Below are 21,794 nucleotides of genomic sequence, written 5' to 3' on the forward strand. Positions count from 1 at the left end.
AAGTTTGCACAGGAAAAAGAAGGGGCCTGATCAAGGTTTCTGAAATGTTAAATGGCATGTTCAATATAGATTTAAGCAGATGATTTAATTCGATCTGTGTTTGCAAAACTGGAGGAGAAGTACAAACCTGACCAGCTTTCAGTGAAACTAACGAGTCGAAGAGTTTCCCACCCAGAGCTCGGATAATTTCCAAAGACTCCACAATAAATGGTTAATATTGTGATTAACTTCTTTGAGAAAGAGCTGGATGTACAATTCAGGTTAAAACAAGATGCCTGGTGATATAAGGAAAACGTTAGAAAAAGACGATGAATTGCTCAGTGAAACAAAATAGATCCTTGCGGTTGGAACCAAGAAAATGTTGTCCATGGTTAGAGCTGAATTGGTTTAAGGATTGGATTAATACGCAGGGGCTCCCTTGGTTACTCGATGGAGTTAGGGAGTTTTGCAGAGGTTTTTTTTTTGGAGGTCTGCTTTGGTTGATCACTCCACTCATGGGTTTGAGTAGTTTGGGTAGAGGTCACAATTGGGCAAACTGGTACATGACCTACGAAGGGAATGGGCTCGACAGAGTGAACAGTCTTTTCTTGTCCCATATTCTAGTATATAATTCAATTTTTTGTTTCACTGGTTTGACTGACTTACTGAATTCACTTGCCGAGTGACTTTTGCGTTCCAGGATCATTCACACCAGTGAAATTCAAAACTACACACCCCTCCTTTAGCCTCCCTACTGCTGGCACACCATCACTTCCAGTGGCCTTGTACGTTACTAGGAGTTTCTTACCATATCTAACCTTACTCGTTAAGCGATGCTTTTGACACACATTTGGCTTTGAGAAATTCTATTCACTTTGCTTCCTATCTTTTGTAGGGTTTGTTAAAGAGTGCGAGCAGAGCACTCCAGTGGACTACTTCTGGTACAGAGAGACCTTGAATATCAGTGCTGATATGACGGTAAATGGAGAGGGTCTGCAATGGTGGCTGGTTATGTGCCTCTTCATTGCTTGGTTGGTTGTGTACAGTTGCGTTATAAGAGGAATTGAAAGCTTGGGAAAGGTGAGTTTCAAAAAATAAAAATAAAATCATACTGCATTTTAGATTTAATAGTAATCTAAGGATATTCACTAAGTAAAGATATTTACTATTTATAACTTAGTCAGTAACTGCATCGCAGATGACGGTCACTCCCGGCCATTTTCAAACCTATTTATCTGCACATGAATCTCAGTCTTAGCCATTTGAATTGTCCTACAGTTTATCCTACAAGTGGCTCAGTGGTTGCACTCTTGCCGCTGAGTTAGAGGGTTGCAGGTTCACGTCTCACTCCTAGAGCCTCAAGCACATAATCTAGGCTGAAACTCCAGTGCAGTACTGAGGGAGTGCTGCACCACCATCTTTTATAATGAGGCGTTAATCCGAGGCCCTGTCTGCCCCACTGGCTGGGTCCAAGTCAGGACTGGACCTTTAAAGAGGTACCAGTTTTTAAAAACCTCATGGATCAGCCCCTTTGCTCAGGTGACCATCAGAGTAGGGTCTGGGGAGGGGCTAGAGTAAAGCTTTTCTGCCCAAGTTTCTGTTCGCATGGGACAGGTGGGTACCAAAGATGTGCCCAAAGTGGCATTTGCACCTGCCTGCCCCATGCTAGTAAGGTGAATGGTGTCAGTCCTGGAGTGCACAGTCGGGCACAATCCCAGCATAAACTTCCAGGATCGATACTCAAGCAATTTCAGGGCTCAAGTGTTGGGGAAACTTTATTTAAAATCTTACTTATTGTACATTGCAGGCTATCTACTTCACTGCAACGTTCCCTTACCTTGTACTATTCACCCTCCTTGTACGAGGATTAACACTGCCTGGGGCCACTCATGGTTTGACCTATCTAATTACTCCAGACGTAAGTATATGTAGCTGTATGTCAATGAATGTCAGCACTGACTCTGGATATATCAGTGATCTAATACGCACTGTGTCAATTAGGATACAGTAAGCTAACCTTGTGGAGACAGATGACATTGTAAAACTTCCCATGTGGGCAACTGTTGGTGCTAACTTGTTTGTTCTATGTTGGAGCTCCAGTATACTGTACCACCATGCTGCCTTACTTTGCTCTTATATTTTATTTTTAATTCAAATTTTACTTTTCTGGGTTTACTTTAAAAATTCATATTTTACTGTGTATTCTTGCTTGTGTCGTGACAGAGCAGAGCAGAGTCCCATGATTTGGTTACACTTGTGCTGTTGCTAAGCCCCTTCCTGCACTCCAAGTGGCCCCTTGAGTTGTACCAAGCTGATGTTTCACATAGGTTTGGGACACATTCATGGTGACTTTAAACTCTCATCAGATACCCAAGCTGCATTAAATATATTAACTGAAAGGTTTTATTTGTATTTAAGAATGTAGGAATGAGAAAAGGCCATTCCACCATCCAGCTCTCTTCTATCCAAGCTCTGTTTCAGCAGCTTTTAAAAACAATTTTCCTACCATAAATCTCTCCCCTTTCAACAGGCATTGGTTCAGTTTCTTTCTGAATGTTTGAACTGAGCCAATATTTACCACACCAAGCAACAGCCTATTCTAAGCACAAAGAAGCTTTTGCTTAAACTAAGCTTAACTCCTGGCTCCTTTAGCTCATAGCCTTGTTCTTGTTTCTGCTTTCCAACATATTTTGCAACAAAAATAATACTGATGCAGTGTGGCAAAAAGATTGTCTAGAAAATGAAAAAATGATTCAAAATGCAGAAAAAAAACATGCACTCGCATAGCCATTGCCAACTTTTAATTGGAATTATAATAATTGATATTACGATAGTTTAAAATAACAAAAATGAATAATGTTATCACTGTTAATAATTCAACTTACATACATTAGCGAATGGATTTTCGCTAAGTTACCACATAAGAGATATGACTAAGAGCCAGGGGCCAGGTAACAGAATGGACTGAAAGATGTCTACAAAACAGAAAACAGATGGTCGGAGTTAAGGGAAGTTTTTCGGACATGCAAAAAGTGGGAAGTGGTGTCCCACAGGGTTCCAGGCTGGAAACACTGTTGTTCACCATATAGATCAATGATTTGGACTCAGAAATTGGAGGGATGGTGTTGAAATTTGCAGATTGGGAGGTATATCTAATAATGTGGAGGACTGCACCAAAATACAGGAAGACATAAACAGGCTTCCAGAGTGGGCGGATAAATGGCAAGTGAAATTCAATATCGCAAAGTGTGAGGTGGCTCATTTTGGTAGAAGGAATAAGGAGACCTCTTATTCCCTGGAAGGTGAGAAACTAAATAGGGTAGAGGGGCAAAGTGATCTGGGAAAACAAATATATAAATCGCTAAAAGTAACAGCACAAATTGATAAATCCCATAAAGAGTGCAAAGTACTGGGGTTAATTTCTAGAGGAATAGAATTCAAAAGCAGGGAGGTAATGTTAAATATATACAGAATCTTGGTTAGACTATACTTTGAGTACTGTGTCAGTTCCAGTCTCCATACCAGATATTGAAGCACTGGAGAAAGTGCAGAAAAGATTTACAAAGATGTTACCAGAATTGAGAGGATACAACTATCGAGAAAGATTGAACAGGCTGGGGCTCTTTTGCCCAGGAAAGAGAAGACTAAGAGGAGGCCTGATAGAGGTCTTTAAGATTATGAAGTGGTTCAGTAGGGGTGGGTGTGGAGAAATTATTTACACTTGTGGAGGAGTCCAAGTTAAGAGGAAAAACACAAGATAACGACTATCAGATCAAATAACTTTCTTCACACAGAGAATGGTGATAATGTGGAGCTCGTTGCCACATGGAGTGGTTGAGGCAGATCGCATTCATGCATTTTTTTTATTCGATCACGGGATGTGGGCGTCGCTGGCAAGGCCGGCATTTATTGCCCATCCCTAATTGCCCTTGAGAAGGTGGTGGTGAGCCGCCTTCTTGAACCGCTGCAGTCCGTGTGGTGAAGGTTCTCCCACAGTGCTGTTAGGAAGGGAGTTCCAGGATTTTGACCCAGCGACAATGAAGGAACGGCGATATATTTCCAAGTCGGGATGGTGTGTGACTTGGAGGGGAACGTCCAGGTGGTGTTGTTCCCATGCGCCTGCTGCCCTTGTCCTTCTAGGTGGTAGAGGTCGCGGGTTTGGGAGGTGCTGTCGAAGAAGCCTTGGCGAGTTGCTGCAGTGCATCCTGTGAATGGTGCACACTGCAGCCACATTGCGCCGGTGGTGAAGGGAGTGAATGTTTAGGGTGGTGGATGGGGTGCCAATCAAGCGGGCTGCTTTATCTTGGATGGTGTCGAGCTTCTTGAGTGTTGTTGGAGCTGCACTCATCCAGGCAAGTGGAGAGTATTCCATCACACTCCTGACTTGTGCCTTGTAGATGGTGGAAAGGCTTTGGGGAGTCAGGAGGTGAGTCACTCGCCGCAGAATACCCAGCCTCTGACCTGCTCTCGTCGCCACAGTATTTATATGGCTGGTCCAGTTAAGTTTCTGGTCAATGGTGACCCCCAGGATGTTGATGGTGGGGGATTCGGCGATGGTAATGCCGTTGAATGTCAAGGGGAGGTGGTTAGACTCTCTCTTGTTGGAGATGGTCATTGCCTGGCACTTATCTGGCGCGAATGTTACTTGCCACTTATCAGCCCAAGCCTGGATGTTGTCCAGGTCTTGCTGCATGCGGGCTCGGACTGCTTCATTATCTGAGGGGTTGCGAATGGAACTGAACACTGTGCAGTCATCAGCGAACATCCCCATTTCTGACCTTATGATGGAGGGAAGGTCATTGATGAAGCAGCTGAAGATCGTTGGGCCTAGGACACTGCCCTGAGGAACTCCTGCAGCAATGCCCTGGGGCTGAGATGCTTGGCCTCCAACAACCACTACCATCTTCCTTTGTGCTAGGTATGACTCCAGCCACTGGAGAGTTTTCCCCCTGATTCCCATGGACTTCAATTTTACTAGGGCTCCTTGGTGCCACACTCGGTCAAATGCTGCCTTGATGTCAAGGGCAGTCACTCTCACCTCACCTCTGGAATTCAGCTCTTTTGTCCATGTTTGGATCAAGGCTGTAATGAGGTCTGGAGCCGAGTGGTCCTGGCAGAACCCAAACTGAGCATCGGTGAGCAGGTTATTGGTGAGTAAGTGCCGCTTGATAGCACTGTCGACGACACCTTCCATCACTTTGCTGATGATTGAGAGTAGACTGATGGGGCGGTAATTGGCCGGATTGGATTTGTCCTGCATTTTGTGGACAGGACATACCTGGGCAATTTTCCACATTGTCGGGTGGATGCCAGTGTTGTAGCTGTACTGGAACAGCTTGGCTAGAGGCGCAGCTAGTTCTGGAGCACAAGTCTTCAGCACTACAGCTGGGATGTTGTCGGGGCCCATAGCCTTTGCTGTATCCAGTGCACTCAGCCGTTTCTTGATATCACGTGGAGTGAATCGAATTGGCCGAAGACTGACTTCCGTGATGGTGGGGATATCGGGAGGAGGCTGAGATGGATTATCCACTCGGCACTTCTGGCTGAAGATGGTTGCAAACGCTTCAGCCTTGTCTTTTGCACTCACGTGCTGGACTCCGCCATCATTGAGAATGGGGATGTTTGCAGAGCCTCCTCCTCCCGTTAGTTGTTTAATTGTCCACCACCATTCACGACTGGATGTGGCAGGACTGCAGAGCTTTGATCTGATCCGTTGGTTGTGGAATCGCTTAGCTCTGTCCATAGCATGTTGCTTCCGCTGTTTAGCATGCGATGTAGTCCTGAGTTGTAGCTTCACCAGGTTGGTACCTCATTTTTAGGTACGCCTGGTGCTGCTCCTGGCATGCTCTTCTACACTCCTCATTGAACCAGGGTTGATCCCCTGGCTTGTTGGTAATGGTAGAGTGAGGAATATGCCGGGCCATGAGGTTACAGATTGTGGTGGAATACAATTCTGCTGCTGCTGATGGCCCACAGCGCCTCGTGGATGCCCAGTTTTGAGCTGCTCGATCTGTTCTGAATCTATCCCATTTAGCACGGTGGTAGTGCCACACAACACGTTGGATGGTGTCCTCAGTGCGAAGACGGGATTTCATCTCCACGAGGACTGTGCGGTGGTCACTCCTACCAATACTGTCATGGACAGATGCATTTGCGACAGGTGGATTGGTGAGGACGAGGTCAAGTAAATTTTTCCCTCGTGTTGGTTCGCTCACCACCTGCCGCAGGCCCAGTCTAGCAGCTATGTCCTTCAGGACTCGGCCAGTAGTGGTGCTACCGAGCCACCCTTGGTGATGGACATTGAAGTCCCCCACCCAGAGTACATTTTGTGCCCTTGCTACCCTCAGTGCTTCCTCCAAATGGTGTTCAACATGGAGGAGGACTGATTCATCAGCTGAGGGAGGACGGTAGGTGGTAATCAGCAGGAGGTTTCCTTGCCCATGTTTGACCTGATGCCATGAGATTTCATGGGGTCCAGGGTCAATGTTGAGGACTCCCAGGGCCACTCCCTCCTGACTGTATATCACTGTACCGGCACCTCTGGTGGGTCTGTCCTGCCGGTGGGACAGGACATACCCAGGGATGGTGATGGAAGATTCTGTGAGTATGGCCATGTCAGGCTGTTGCTTGACTCGTCTGTGGGACAGCTCTCCCAATTTTGGCACAAGTCCCCAGATGTTAGTAAGGAGGACCTTGCAGGGTCGACTGGGCTTGGTGTTTTGCCGTTGTCGTGTCCGGTGCCTAGTGGTCCGATGCCGGGTGGTCCGACCGGTTTTATTCTTATTATGACTTTTCGTAGCAAGATTTTACAACTGAGTGGCTTGCTCGGCCATTTCAGAGGGCAATTAAGAATCAACCACATTGCTGTGGGTCTGGAGTCACATATGGGCCAGACCGGGTAAGGGCGGCAGGCTTCCTTCCCTAAAGGACATTAGTGAACCAGATGGGTTTTTACAACAATTCGGTGGTTTCATGGCCATCATTACTGATACTAGTATTTTAATTCCAGATTTTTATTTAATTAATTGAATTTAAATTCGCCAGCTGCCGTGGCGGGATTTGAACTCATGACTCTGGATTTTAGTCCAGGCCTCTGGATTACTAGCCCAGTAACATAACCACTTTGCTACCGTACCCTATTTAAGAGGAGGCTTGATGCATACTTGAGGGAGAAGGGAATAGAGGGATATTGGGGATAGGGTGGGAAGAGGTGATTCGAGTGGGAGGAGGCTCGTGTGGAGGAAAGATGCCGGCATGGATCAGCTTGGCGAAATGGCCTGTTTCTGTGCTGTAGATTCTATACAATGACAAATCAAGATCATTCAGCCATATGCAATATAACATTTACAACTACTAACATGAAACAATGCATTAAAATTAATTTAACTCAATGCAATATTATTAGTGAGACTTCATTTAAAAGGAGATACTAACTTGATGTAAGCCAATGGTAGGGCAGCAAGGATAGGCAGTTGAATTCTGAAAGGTGATGTGAGGGGAGGGAGGGGGAGGCAATGGTCTCGACGAACAATGGTCCAGATGAAAAACGGTCTTGAGGAACAATGGTCTTGATGAACAACGGTCCAGATGAACAATGGTCTCGATGAACAACGGTCTCGATGAACAATGGTCTCGATGAACAATGGTCTTGATGAACAGTGGCCTCGATGAACAACGGTCTCGATGAACAACGGTCTCGATGAACAACGGTCTGGATGAACAACGGTCTCGATGAACAACGGTCTGGATGAACAACGGTCTAGATGAACAATGGTCTCGATGAACAATGGTCGAGATGAACAGTGGTCTAGATGAACAGTGGTCTAGATGAACAGTGGTCTTGATGAACAACGGTTTTGATGAACAACGGTCTTGATGAACAACGGTCTCGATAAACAACCGTCTTGATGAACAACGGTCTAGATGAACAACGGTCTCGATAAACAACGGTCTCGATGAACAACGGTCTCGATGAACAACGGTCTAGATGAACAACGGTCTCGATGAACAACGGTCTCAATGAACTACGGTCTCGATAAACAACCGTCTTGATGAACAACCGTCTAGATGAACAACGGTCTCGATAAACAACGGACTCGATGAACAACGGTCTTGATGAACAGTGGTCTTAATGAACAATGGTCTTAATGAACAATGGTCTTGATGAACAGTGGTCTTGATGAACAATGGTTTAGATGAACAGTGGTCTTGATGAACAATGGTCTAGATGAGCAATGGTCTAGATGAACAGTGGTCTTAATGAACAATGGTCTTAATGAACAATGGTCTTGATGAACAGTGGTCTTGATGAACAATGGTCTAGATGAGCAATGGTCTAGATGAACAATGGTCTAGATGAACAATGGTTTAGATGAACAATGGTCTTGATGAACAATGGTCTAGATGAGCAATGGTCTAGATGAACAACGGTCTTGATGAACAGTGGTCTTGATGAACAATGGTTTAGATGAACAGTGGTCTTGATAAACAACGGTCTCGATGAACAACGGTCTTGATGAACAGTGGTCTTAATGAACAATGGTTTAGATGAACAATGGTCTTGATGAACAATGGTCTAGATGAGCAATGGTCTAGATGAACAACGGTCTTGATGAACAGTGGTCTTGATGAACAGTGGTCTTGATGAACAATGGTTTAGATGAACAATGGTCTAGATGAGCAATGGTCTAGATGAGCAATGGTCTAGATGAACAATGCCAGAAAGCATAGAGTCAGCTGCCCTGCTGAGGCTGGTGAAGAGGATTCTGTTTGAGGCACATATACCCTTGATATTCCAGAGTGCAGCTCTGGTTTCCATCCACAAGAAGAGAGATCCCAGTGAGCCCAAAGACTACAGAGAAATCTCAAGATTGATGAGTGGCTCTTCAGATGGTTCTTTGGGTTGTTGCAGCCTATATATCAGGTGCTGTAGACTGCGGAGGAGTCAGAAAGCAATAGGCTGGATTCTGCTCTTGTAGGAATATGTAGGAGAGGTTGTGGTATTATTGGCAATCATAGAGCATTGTAAGACTCAGGAAAAACCCACTTACATTGCTGTCATAAAATTCTGTAGGACTTTCAACCTCTTGTGACCCTCTGAAGAAGCTGGGAAGCTACGGGAATACCTTGTCAAATCTTGGATTTTACCTGGGAGATGTACTCCAGCTCCAAATCTGTGTCAGGGTAAATGAGAGACTCACTGGTTCCACCTCTCTTGAAAGAGGAGTGGAGCAAGGCTATTCATGGCCACCTATCCTATTCGATGTACTCATCAATTATGTGTTAGATGGCGTAGTAAGAGATTGACTTGTTCCAGACATTTCTGAAAGAGTTCTGTTGAGTCCTGCTCTGCCACTACAGAAGCAGATCACATTTTATTGTTGGCGGACTGACAATGGGGGTACTTCCAACGGAGAGCCAAGTGAGCAGGGAGCTCGGTCTGAGAATCAAATTACACTGCTGTAGCCCTACCTCTGACCCATGTTCCCTCTGCCAGCATGGAGTGCAGGATTAGGGAATTACTCCTCCAGTGAACTCTACTCACCATCTTGAACAGCAGGCAGACCAGTGGGATTTGATGGTGAGTGTCTCCAAATGCAATGTTATGGCTTTACAAGAAGGGGTCTTGAATGTATTGAATGAGAGACGCAGTGGACATCTTCTCTAATTCTTGATTTATTCTGGACCTGGGGTCCTGGTGAATGCCAATTTCAGGTGGGACATATAGGGGTTAATTTTAACCCCCAAGAACGGGTGGGTAGGGAGAGGGTGGAAGATGAAAATAGTTGGTTTTTTTGGGTGGCGACGGCAAAATTTTCGGACTTTGCATTCCCAGTGGGAAGCCTGTACTTCTACCACCCACGTTAAACCCAGAAGTAAAGCCAGGTTGCAGTTGCGACCCAAAAAACAATTATTTTCGACTCTCACCCACCCCCAACCCACCCGGTCTTCAGGGTTAAAATCACCCCCATTGTCTCATATTTTCAGGGTTTCATGCCAGCAGTCAGCATTCTGGGTACCCAGTTAACACGCAATCCTGGCCATTATAACTGAACGTGTGCTGAGAGGAGAGCAGAGTCTGTCTGATGCATTTAGCCACTGAACTCAGGAAGGAGCGGGATGGGAGGGGAAGGGGGAGATGGATGGTATGAGGGAGGAATGAAGGAATGACAATAGGTAGGGGAGGGGGAAAATGGATGGCAATGGGTAGGAGAGAGAGTGGACAGTGGTGGGAGGGGAGGGTGGGTAACAGTGATCGAGGGAACAGAGTGGATAATAGTGATCGAGGGAACAGGGTGGATAATAGTGATCGAGGGAACAGGGTGGATAATGGTGATCGAGGGAACAGGGTGGATAATGGTGATCGAGGGAACAGGGAGGATAATGGTGATCGAGGGAACAGGGAGGATAATAGTGATCGAGGGAACAGGGAGGATAATGGTGATCGAGGGAACAGGGTGGATAATGGTGATCGAGGGAACAGGGTGGATAATAGTGATCGAGGGAACAGAGTGGATAATGGTGATCGAGGGAACAGGGTGGGTAACAGTGATCGAGGGAACAGAGTGGATAATAGTGATCGAGGGAACAGGGTGGCTAATGGTGATCGAGGGAACAGGGTGGATAATGGTGATCGAGGGAACAGGGTGGGTAACAGTGATCGAGGGAACAGAGTGGATAATAGTGATCGAGGGAACAGGGTGGCTAATGGTGATCGAGGGAACAGGGTGGGTAACAGTGATCGAGGGAACAGAGTGGATAATAGTGATCGAGGGAACAGGGTGGCTAATGGTGATCGAGGGAACAGAGTGGATAATAGTGATCGAGGGAACAGAGTGGATAATAGTGATCGAGGGAACAGGGTGGCTAATGGTGATCGAGGGAACAGGGTGGATAATAGTGATCGAGGGAACAGGGAGGATAATGGTGATCGAGGGAACAGAGTGGATAATGGTGATCGAGGGAACAGGGTGGATAATGGTGATCGAGGGAACAGAGTGGATAATGGTGATCGAGGGAACAGGGTGGATAATGGTGATCGAGGGAACAGGGTGGATAATAGTGATCGAGGGAACAGAGTGGATAATGGTGATCGAGGGAACAGGGTGGATAATGGTGATCGAGGGAACAGGGAGGATAATGGTGATCGAGGGAACAGAGTGGATAATGGTGATCGAGGGAACAGAGTGGATAATGGTGATCGAGGGAACAGAGTGGATAAGAGTGATCGAGGGAACAGAGTGGATAATGGTGATCGAGGGAACAGAGTGGATAATGGTGATCGAGGGAACAGAGTGGATAAGAGTGATCGAGGGAACAGGGTGGATAATGGTGATCGAGGGAACAGGGAGGCTAATGGTGATCGAGGGAACAGGGTGGATAATGGTGATCGAGGGAACAGGGTGGATAATGGTGATCGAGGGAACAGGGAGGCTAATGGTGATCGAGGGAACAGGGTGGATAATGGTGATCGAGGGAACAGGGTGGATAATGGTGATCGAGGGAACAGGGTGGATAATGGTGATCGAGGGAACAGAGTGGATAATGGTGATCGAGGGAACAGAGTGGATAATGGTGATCGAGGGAACAGAGTGGATAATGGTGATCGAGGGAACAGAGTGGATAATAGTGATCAAGGGAACCGGGTGGATAATAGTGATCGAGGGAACAGAGTGGATAATAGTGATCGAGGGAACAGAGTGGATAATAGTGATCGAGGGAACAGAGTGGAAATTAGGGAATGGGGAAGTGGACGCCAATGAACAGGGGGACGGGACGAAAAAGAAAGGTGAGGCAAATATATCACAACAGAGAAGGGGGAATTAGATGGCAGTGAAGGGGAAAGGCTGGGAGCAGCACTTTGGAATAGGGGAGGAAAGAGCTTGCCAGCATTGACTGAGGGAGTGGGGAGGGAGAGTGCCAGCATTGACAGAGGGGCAGTGGGGAGGGAGAGTGCCAGCATTGACTGAGGGAGTGGGGAGGGAGAGTGCCAGCATTAACTGAGGGAGTGGGGAGGGAGAGTGCCAGCATTAACTGAGGGAGTGGGGAGGGAGAGTGCCAGCATTGACTGAGGGAGTGGGGAGGGAGAGTGCCAGCATTGACTGAGGGAGTGGGGAGGGAGAGTGCCAGCATTAACTGAGGGAGTGGGGAGGGAGAGTGCCAGCATTGACTGAGGGAGTGGGGAGGGAGAGTGCCAGATAAAGTCCTACATATGAGGTTAGTGTGCAAAATTTAAGCACATGGGATTGGTGGTAATATACTGGCGTGGATTGAAAATTGGTTAACAGACAGGAAACAGAGAGTAGGAATAAATGGGTCTTTTTCGGGGTGGCAGGCGGTGACTAGTGGGGTACCACAGGGATCAATGCTTGGGCCCCAGCTATTCACAATATATATCAATGATTTGGATAAGGGAATCAAATGTAATATTTCCAAGTTTGCTGACGACACAAAACTAGGTGGGATCGTGAGTTGTGAGGAGGATGCAAAGAGGCTTCAAGATGATTTAGATAAGTTGAGTGAGTGGGCAAATACATGGCAGATGCAGTATAATGTGGATAAATGTGAAGTTATCCACTTCAGAAGGAAAAACAGAAAGGCAGAGTATTATTTAAATGGTGATAGAATGGGGAATGTTGATGTACAAAGGGACCTGGGTGTCCTTGTACACCAGTCACTGAAAGCAAACAGGCAGGTGCAGCAAGCAGTTAGGAAGGCAAATGGTATGTTGGCCTTCATTGCAAGAGGATTTGAGTAAAGGAGCAAGGATGTCTTACTGCAGTTATACAGGGCCTTGGTGAGACCACACCTGGAGTATTGTGCGCAGTTTTGGTCTCCTTACCTAAGAAAGGATATACTTGCCTTAGAGGGAGTGCAGCGAAGGTTCACCAGACTGATTCCTGGGATGGCAGGACTGTCACATGAGGAGAGATTGGGTCGACTCGGCCTGTATTCACTCGAGTTTAGAAGAATGAGAGGGGATCTCATTGAAACAAATAAAATTCTGACAGAGCTCGACAGACTGGATACAGGGAGGATGTTTCAGAACGAGGGGTCACAGTCTCAGGATACGGGGTAGGACATTGAGGACGGAGATGAGGAGAAATTTCTTCACTCAGAGGGTGGTGAACCTGTGGAATTCTCTACCACAGAAGGCTGTGGAGGCCAAGTCACTGAATATATTTAAGAAGGAGATAAATAGATTTCTAGACACAAAAGGCATCAAGGGGTATGGGGAGAGAGCGGCAATATGGTATTGAGATAGAGGATCAGCTATGCTCATATTGAATGGCGGAGCAGGCTCGAAGGGCTGAATGGCCTACTCCTGCTCCTATTTTCTATGTTTCTATGTTTTTAACTAGAGGGAGTGGGGAGGGAGAGTGCCAGCATTAACTGAGGGGGTGGGGAGGGAGAGTGCCAGCATTAACTGAGGGAGTGGGGAGAGAGAGTGTCAGCATTAACTGAGGGAGTGGGGAGGGAGAGTGCCAGCATTAACTGAGGGAGTGGGGAGAGAGAGTGCCAGCATTAACTGAGGGAGTGGGGAGGGAGAGTGCCAGCATTAACTGAGGGGGTGGGGAGGGAGAGTGCCAGCATTAACTGAGGGAGTGGGGAGAGAGAGTGTCAGCATTGGAGCAGTTGGTCTGCTTTTGCTGGTTTTCGGGGTAGACCTGTATGCAGTTCTTTTGAATTGTGCTGAAGGGGGCAAAAGGCTTTGTGATCTTTCTTGCTTTTCTTCAATAACACCAAAGTCAATGCAAGTTAAGCTTGTGGCACACAAGGCATGTGTCTAAATAGTTCTCCTTTATGGTTCAGAACTCCTAGGCATGGAAAGAGTTCGGCTATCTCTGACCTATGTGCGCGATCCAGGAGAAAGCTAAGATGTTGACCTACACTGAAATGTCACTGAGTGCGCTGGGGGATGGGGGAGTCAGCCTTGTAACAGTCTTTGGCCAAACCCTTCACATGAGAATCTGGACTAAGTAAGTGGCGATGAGTAAGCCTCAGAGGGTGGTGAACCTGTGTAAACCTAAAACATCAAGGTGGCTGGCATAATTCAAACTGCTCTTTGTAGATCCTTCCACTATAATGAGTGCAAATGTCCAACATACACATAAGGAAACTCAGACTGGGGATGACAGCGATAGGAAGGCATTAATCCTGGTAGCCAGGTATGAGAACATGTGCTCATACACCCATTGCTCTGTACTGGTAAGCTGCATGATTTTAGCTGTTGAAACTCCAGTAGTACCCTGCACACACTAAACCTTGGCTCTGCCAACCTGTGACTAAGCTCTCCAGACTTGGGCAAGTGGGGTGTGTTTCTACGGGGAGAGACTGTGCACTCCATATCAGACAAACTGTGTCTATTTCTCAGTACCTTGATTTGGAGACTTTTATACATAAGTGTTGAGTTTCCACATGTCCTACACCTGGCTGACAACAAAAAAAAACATGAGATGAGCTAAAGCTAATAATAACTGGTGATTATTTTTAGTAAGTGCATTTGCATTTGTTCTTTCATTTCATTTCATTCCATTTCATTTCAGTTGACTGTTTTGAAACAACCAAGAGTGTGGTTAGATGCAGCGACCCAGATCTTTTTCTCATTGTCTTTGGGTTTTGGAGGACTTATTGCATTCTCCAGCTATAATTCACCAAAGTAAGCATTAATGTAAGAATGTTACTTTCTGTAAAAGCCTTCGCAAGTGAAGAAACTTACAGACCAGAGGGAAAGGGGGAATGTTGTAATAGGAATGTATTTCTCAGAGTTAATGATATTAACTTGGAGATCACACTGTGTGACATTAGCTTCCCGTGTTAATATGACATTACCTTTTCTGCTACTTTAACAGAACCATTAACCCATCTGTCAAAACGGCATCCAATAAAATAGCGGGCAAAGTAATTTCAAACAAATGTGTTAAGCATCCATACGTTGATATCTCACAATGTACAATTTCCAAAAATCTTTCAATAAAGTGCCTTATGAGGTATTGTGCGTGAAAATTAATATTACGGTGTAGAAGAGAAAATGGCTGAGTGACCATGAAGAAATGGTGGTTTTAAATGAAGTAGTTTCCCAGTGGGGTGCAGTCACAAACGGGGTGCCCCAGGGTTCGATGCTAGTTCCCCTTTCATCCATAATATTCATCTGGAGGAGAAACTAGGCATTGCAATAACTAAACTTACAGATAATACCAAATTGTCTGAACCTTAGAAGATGGCAGTAAATTGCAAATGGGTTTAGATAAGTAGAAAGAACTTGCATTTTTGTACTCCTTTCAAAACCTCAAGAAGTCCCAAAGCACTTCATTGTCAATTAAGTACATCTGAAGTACAGTCACTGTTATAATGTACGGAAATGCATGAACCAATTTCCACACAGCAAGTTCCCACAAACAGAAATGAGTAAAACGATGAGATAATCTGTTTTAATGACGTTGATTGAAGGATAAATATTGGCCAGGAAACTAGGAAAACTCCCCTGCTCTTCTTCGAATTGTGCCACGGGATTTTTTTATGTCCACCTGAGAGGGAAGATGGTAGCGAGGTTTAACATCTCATTTGAAAGATTCCCTCAGTTCTGCACTGAAGTGCCAACCTAGGTTAGGTGCTCAAATCTCTGGAGTGGGACTTGAACCCACGATCTTCTGGCTCAGAGGTGAGAGTTCCACCATTGAGCCAAGACTGACACCTTAGATTGGGGAAGTGGACCCAAAATTAGAAAACGGCCTTCAATACAGACAAGTGTTCATTTATGCACTTGCGGGCACTTAGTAAGGACATGGAATATAAAATCAGCTAAACATAATAGAAAGGAGAAAAGTCAAAGTTTCAATTCAATATCAGGAGGTTTCAGCCAAGACAAATTATCCAGACCATTCATTACAGGTCAAGGACCACAATAATAGGGCTTTGGTAAAGCCTCATTTGGAGTATTGTGATCAGTTTTGGTTCCCCTCTCCACTTCAGGGAATTCTGGAGAAGGTCCAGAGAAGGGCAACAAAGATGATCCCTGGCCTGACAGCACTGAGCTGTGAATATAGACTTGATGCTAGAGACGGAGTGGGTGATTTTTGGAGTGAGGTGCTTGTACTGCACCTGCCTGCCCGAAGGAGTCAGCATGGGACCTGCTCCAATTTCATGGTCGGAATTAATTTAAATGGACTTGGCGAGCTGTCAGCACAAGGTTCTGGGTCAGCGCATAAACAAGGTAGAAGAGGAGAGAAAATGGGTTACAAAAACAAGATGTAATCTCAACAAAAAAAACCTCTTCTGCTTTTCAGGAATGACTGTGAGGTAGATGCTGTGACAGTAGCTGTTGTAAACAGCATTACCTCGATCTTTGCTTCTATCCCCATCTTCTCCGTTCTTGGGTTTAAGGCAAATACAGCTTACTTGGATTGTTTGGACAAGTAAGTAGAATTCCACAACATGCTGTGCACTTGCACTAATTATTATCTCTACCAATTTAATCAATTACTTCAGAACCTTGCACATTTACTCTGAAAACATTTTATTGCCTGTTAATTTTTGCTGTGCACTTAGCCCTGAGGAACACCTGGATTTCCAGGCCCAACACTTTCAATGTCCCCAGGAGTTCAGCCTCCAAAATCTAACTTACTTAATGACCTACTGGGTCCTCAAACCCTGGAGGCTTGAATTTCTGCGGGGGTTTTCCCGATTGCCAGCCATATATTGGGCGGACGATCCAAGGAAAAGAAGGGGTCAAGGATGGGAGTTTTGGAACACAGATGATACAAGGGTAATGGAGCAGGACAATGAGCCATTACAGGAGAAGTGCTGACCGTTCCAGGAAATGAAGGAAGGAGTGGAGGTACACCACAGAGGAGAGATGGTGGAATGGTCAACTGTGTCAAATGCCACAGAGGTCAAGGAGGGTGGAAAGGGATATGGCTTTGGGATCAAGTCACAGAGAATATCACTGGCAGCTGATGAGGGTGGCCTCAGTGCTGTGGGCAAGCCGGAATCCAAACTGAGAGGTTTCAAAGATGGGTGCGTATCGAACTGGGTGACAACAACACGCTGAAGGATTTTAGAAATGCAGGAGAGGTTGGAGAAGACGGGGGGGGGGGTTAAGGGAGGGTTTTTGAGGAGAAGGGTAATGACAGCAGTCTTGGAAGGCGGCAGGACAGTGTCTGAACAGAGGCAGCTATTGATAATGTCAAAGATCATTGGGCTGAGTAGCAATTGTTGTGTGATGAGAAGGGGAGACAGGAAGGGATCAAGAGTCGAGGAGGTGGGACCCATGGAGGAAAGGAGCTTGGGAGGGCCTGGGGATGGATGGTGGAGATGCTGCGGGATTACATGGTGTGGAGGCAAGGGAGCGGAGAGGGCTGAGGAGCACGCAGGCTGGGAAACAAAGAGGAAGCTGGACAGCCGAGTGGATGGACACAATCTCTGAAATGACTCTTGGACAAGGATTTTTCTCCAAAATCCCACCCACAGCCAGCCCCGCTGCTGGCTGCTCCTTCCTCACCCACCACCTGCAAATAGGCAGACAAGGGCCCCGGTTCCTGGTGTATTTCTCTCCTGTCAGCCCCAGTTACTGCCACTTTCCAGAGCCACCACGGGGAAGATGGCGATAGGCCCCAGGGAAATGCAGTAATAGAAACATAGAAAAGTTTACGGCACAGAAGGAGGCCATTCGGCCCATCGTGTCTGTGCCGGCCGAAAAAGAGCTACCCAGCCTAATCCCATTTTCCAGCACTTGGTCCGTAGCCCTGTAGGTCACGGCAGTTCAAGGGCATATCCAAGTACTTTTTAAATGAGTTGAGGATTTCTGCCTCTACCACCCTTTCAGGCAGTAAGTTCCAGACCCCCACCAACCTCTGGGTGAATTTTTTTTTCCTCAACTCCCCTCTAATCCTTCTACCAATTACTTTAAATCTATGCCCCCTGGTCACTGACCCCTCTGCTAAGGGAAATAGGTCCTCCCTATCCACTCTATCTAGGCCCCTCATAATTTTATACACCTCAATTAAATCATTCCTCAGCCTCCTTTGCTCCAATGAAAACAACCCCAGCTTATCCAATCTTTCCTCATAGCTAAAATTCTCCAGTCCTGGCAACATCCTCGTAAATCTCCTCAGCACCCTGTCTAGTGCAATCACATCTTTCCTGTAATGTGGTGACCAGAACTGCACGCAGTACTCAAGCTGTGGCCTAACTAGTGTTTTATACAGTTCGAGTATAACCTCCCTGCTCTTATATTCTATGCCTCAACTAATAAAGGAAAGTATCCCGTATGCCTTCTTAACCACCTTATCTACCTGTCCTGCTAACTTCAGGGATCTGTGGACATGTACTCCAAGGTCCCTCTCTTCCTCTACAGCTCTCAGTATCCTCCCATTTATTGTGTATTCCCTTGCCTTGTTTGCCCTCCCCAAATCCATTACCTCAAACTTCTCCGGATTGAACTCCATTTGCCACTTTTCTGCCCACCTGACCAGTCCATTGATATCTTCCTGCAGTCTACAGCTTTCCTCCTCACTATTAACCACACGGCCAATTTTTGTATCATCTGCAAACTTCTTAATCATGCCCCCTACATTTGAGTCTAAATCATTAATATATACCACAAAAAGCAAGGGACCTAGTACCGAGCCTTGCAGTACCCCGCTGGAAACATCCTTCCAGTCACAAAAACACCCGTCAACCATTACCCTTTGCTTCCTGCCACTGAGCCAATTTTGGATCCAGTTTGCCACTTTCCCTCGGATCCCATGGGCTTTTACTTTTTTGACCAGTCTGCCATGTGGGACCTTGTCAAAAGCCTTGCTAAAATCCATCTAGACTACATCAAACGCATTACCCTCATCGACCCTCCTTGTTGCCTGCTCAAAAAATTCAATCAAGTTAGTCAGACACAACCTTCCCTTAACAAATCCATATTGACTATCCTTGATTAACCCATGCCTTTCTAAATGACGATTTATACTGTTCCTCAGAATTGATTCCAATAATTTGCTCACCACCGAGGTCAGACTGACCGGCCTGTAATTATTAGATCTATCCTTTTCTCCCTTTTTAAACAATGGTACAATATTAGCAATCCTCCAATCCTCCAGCACCACGCTTGTAGCAAGGGAGGATTGGAAAATGATGGTCAGAGTCTCCGTTATTTCCTCCATAGCTTCTTTTGACAGCCTTGGATACATTTCATTCCTGCCTGGCGATTTATCTACTTTCAAAGATGCGAAACCCCTTAATACTTCCTCTCTCACTATGCTTATCCCATCCAATATTTCACACTCCAGACCCACAGCAATGTGGTTGATTCTTAATCGCCCTCTGAAATGGCCTAGCAAGCCACTCAGTTGTAAAATCTCGCTACGAAAAGTCATAATAAGAATAAAACCGGACGGACCACCCGGCATCGGACCACTAGGCACCGGACACGACAACGCAAAACACCAAACCCAGTCGACCCTGCAAGGTCCTCCTTACTAACATCTGGGGACTTGTGCCAAAATTGGGAGAGCTGTCCCACAGACTAGTCAAGCAACAGCCTGACATAGCCATACTCACAGAATCATATCTTTCAGCCAACGTCCCAGACTCTTCCATCACCATCCCTGGGTATGTCCTGTCCCACCGGCAGGACAGACCCACCAGAGGTGGCGGTACAGTGATATACAGTCAGGAGGGAGTGGCCCTGGGAGTCCTCAACATTAACTCTGGACCCCATGAAATCTCATGGCATCAGGTCAAACATGGGCAAGGAAACCTCCTGCTGATTACCACCTATCGTCCTCCCTCAGCTGATGAATCAGTCCTCCTCCATGTTGAACACCACTTGGAGGAAGCACTGAGGGTAGCAAGGGTAGCAAATGTACTCTGGGTGGGGGACTTCAATGTCCATCACCAAGAGTGGCTCGGTAGCACCACTACTGACCGAGCTGGCCGAGGCCTGAAGGACATAGCTGCTAGACTGGGCCTGCGGCAGGTGGTGAGCGAACCAACACGAGGGAAAAACTTACTTGACCTCGTCCTCACCAATCTACCTGTCGCAAATGCATCTGTCCATGACAGTATTGGTAGGAGTGACCACCGCACAGTCCTCGTGGAGATGAAATCCCGTCTTCGCACTGAGGACACCATCCAACGTGTTGTGTGGCACTACCACCGTGCTAAAAGGGATAGATTCAGAACAGATCTAGCAGCTCAAAACTGGGCATCCATGAGGCGCTGTGGGCCATCAGCAGCAGCAGAATTGTATTCCACCACAATCTGTAACCTCATGGCCCGGCATATTCCTCACTCTACCATTACCAACAAGCCAGGGGATCAACCCTGGTTCAATGAGGAGTGTAGAAGAGCATGCCAGGAGCAGCACCAGGCGTACCTAAAAATGAGGTGCCAACCTGGTGAAGCTACAACTCAGGACTACATGCATGCTAAACAGCGGAAGCAACATGCTATAGACAGAGCTAAGCGATTCCACAACCAACGGATCAGATCAAAGCTCTGCAGTCCTGCCACATCCAGTCGTGAATGGTGGTGGACAATTAAACAACTAACGGGAGGAGGAGGCTCTGCAAACATCCCCATTCTCAATGATGGCGGAGTCCAGCACGTGAGTGCAAAAGACAAGGCTGAAGCGTTTGCAACCATCTTCAGCCAGAAGTGCCGAGTGGATAATCCATCTCAGCCTCCTCCCGATATCCCCACCATCACGGAAGCCAGTCTTCGGCCAATTCGATTCACTCCACGTGATATCAAGAAACGGCTGAGTGCACTGGATACAGCAAAGGCTATGGGCCCCGACAACATCCCAGCTGTAGTGCTGAAGACTTGTGCTCCAGAACTAGCTGCGCCTCTAGCCAAGCTGTTCCAGTACAGCTACAACACTGGCATCCACCCGACAATGTGGAAAATTGCCCAGGTATGTCCTGTCCACAAAAAGCAGGACAAATCCAATCCGGCCAATTACCGCCCCATCAGTCTACTCTCAATCATCAGCAAAGTGATGGAAGGTGTCGTCGACAGTGCTATCAAGCGGCACTTACTCACCAATAACCTGCTCACCGATGCTCAGTTTGGGTTCCGCCAGGACCACTCGGCTCCAGACCTCATTACAGCCTTGGTCCAAACATGGACAAAAGAGCTGAATTCCAGAGGTGAGGTGAGAGTGACTGCCCTTGACATCAAGGCAGCATTTGACCGAGTGTGGCACCAAGGAGCCCTAGTAAAATTGAAGTCCATGGGAATCAGGGGGAAAACTCTCCAGTGGCTGGAGTCATACCTAGCACAAAGGAAGATGGTAGTGGTTGTTGGAGGCCAAGCATCTCAGCCCCAGGGCATTGCTGCAGGAGTTCCTCAGGGCAGTGTCCTAGGCCCAACCATCTTCAGCTGCTTCATCAATGACCTTCCCTCCATCATAAGGTCAGAAATGGGGATGTTCGCTGATGACTGCACAGTGTTCAGTTCCATTCGCAACCCCTCAGATAATGAAGCAGTCCGAGCCTGCATGCAGCAAGATCTGGACAACATCCAGGCTTGGGCTCATAAGTGCCAAGTAACATTCGCGCCAGATAAGTGCCAGGCAATGACCATCTCCAAAAAGAGAGAGTCTAACCACCTCCCCTTGACATTCAACGGCATTACCATCGCCGAATCCCCCACCATCAACATCCTGGGGGTCACCATTGACCAGAAACTTAACTGGACCAGCCATATAAATACTGTGGCTACGAGAGCAGGTCAGAGGCTGGGTATTCTGCGGCGAGTGACTCACCTCCTGCCTCCCCAAAGCCTTTCCACCATCTACAAGGCACAAGTCAGGAGTGTGA

At 46.7% G+C, this 21,794-nt stretch overlaps 1 protein-coding gene across 2 annotated transcripts in view; it reads left to right on the forward strand.

Annotated features, from left to right (window-relative positions):
• LOC137335032 (sodium-dependent neutral amino acid transporter B(0)AT3-like) overlaps positions 1–21,794 on the forward strand; it is a 71,426-nt gene that overhangs the window by 29,613 nt on the left and 20,019 nt on the right. For both annotated transcript variants that reach the window (XM_068000120.1, XM_068000121.1), the window contains 4 exons: positions 875–1,059; positions 1,787–1,897; positions 14,526–14,638; positions 16,266–16,394. In XM_068000120.1, coding sequence (XP_067856221.1) covers positions 875–1,059; positions 1,787–1,897; positions 14,526–14,638; positions 16,266–16,394 — 538 coding nt within the window. The remainder of the gene's footprint in view (positions 1–874; positions 1,060–1,786; positions 1,898–14,525; positions 14,639–16,265; positions 16,395–21,794) is intronic.

This window comes from Heptranchias perlo, chromosome 2, assembly GCF_035084215.1.
Source record: "Heptranchias perlo isolate sHepPer1 chromosome 2, sHepPer1.hap1, whole genome shotgun sequence".
Taxonomy (NCBI): domain Eukaryota; kingdom Metazoa; phylum Chordata; class Chondrichthyes; order Hexanchiformes; family Hexanchidae; genus Heptranchias; species Heptranchias perlo.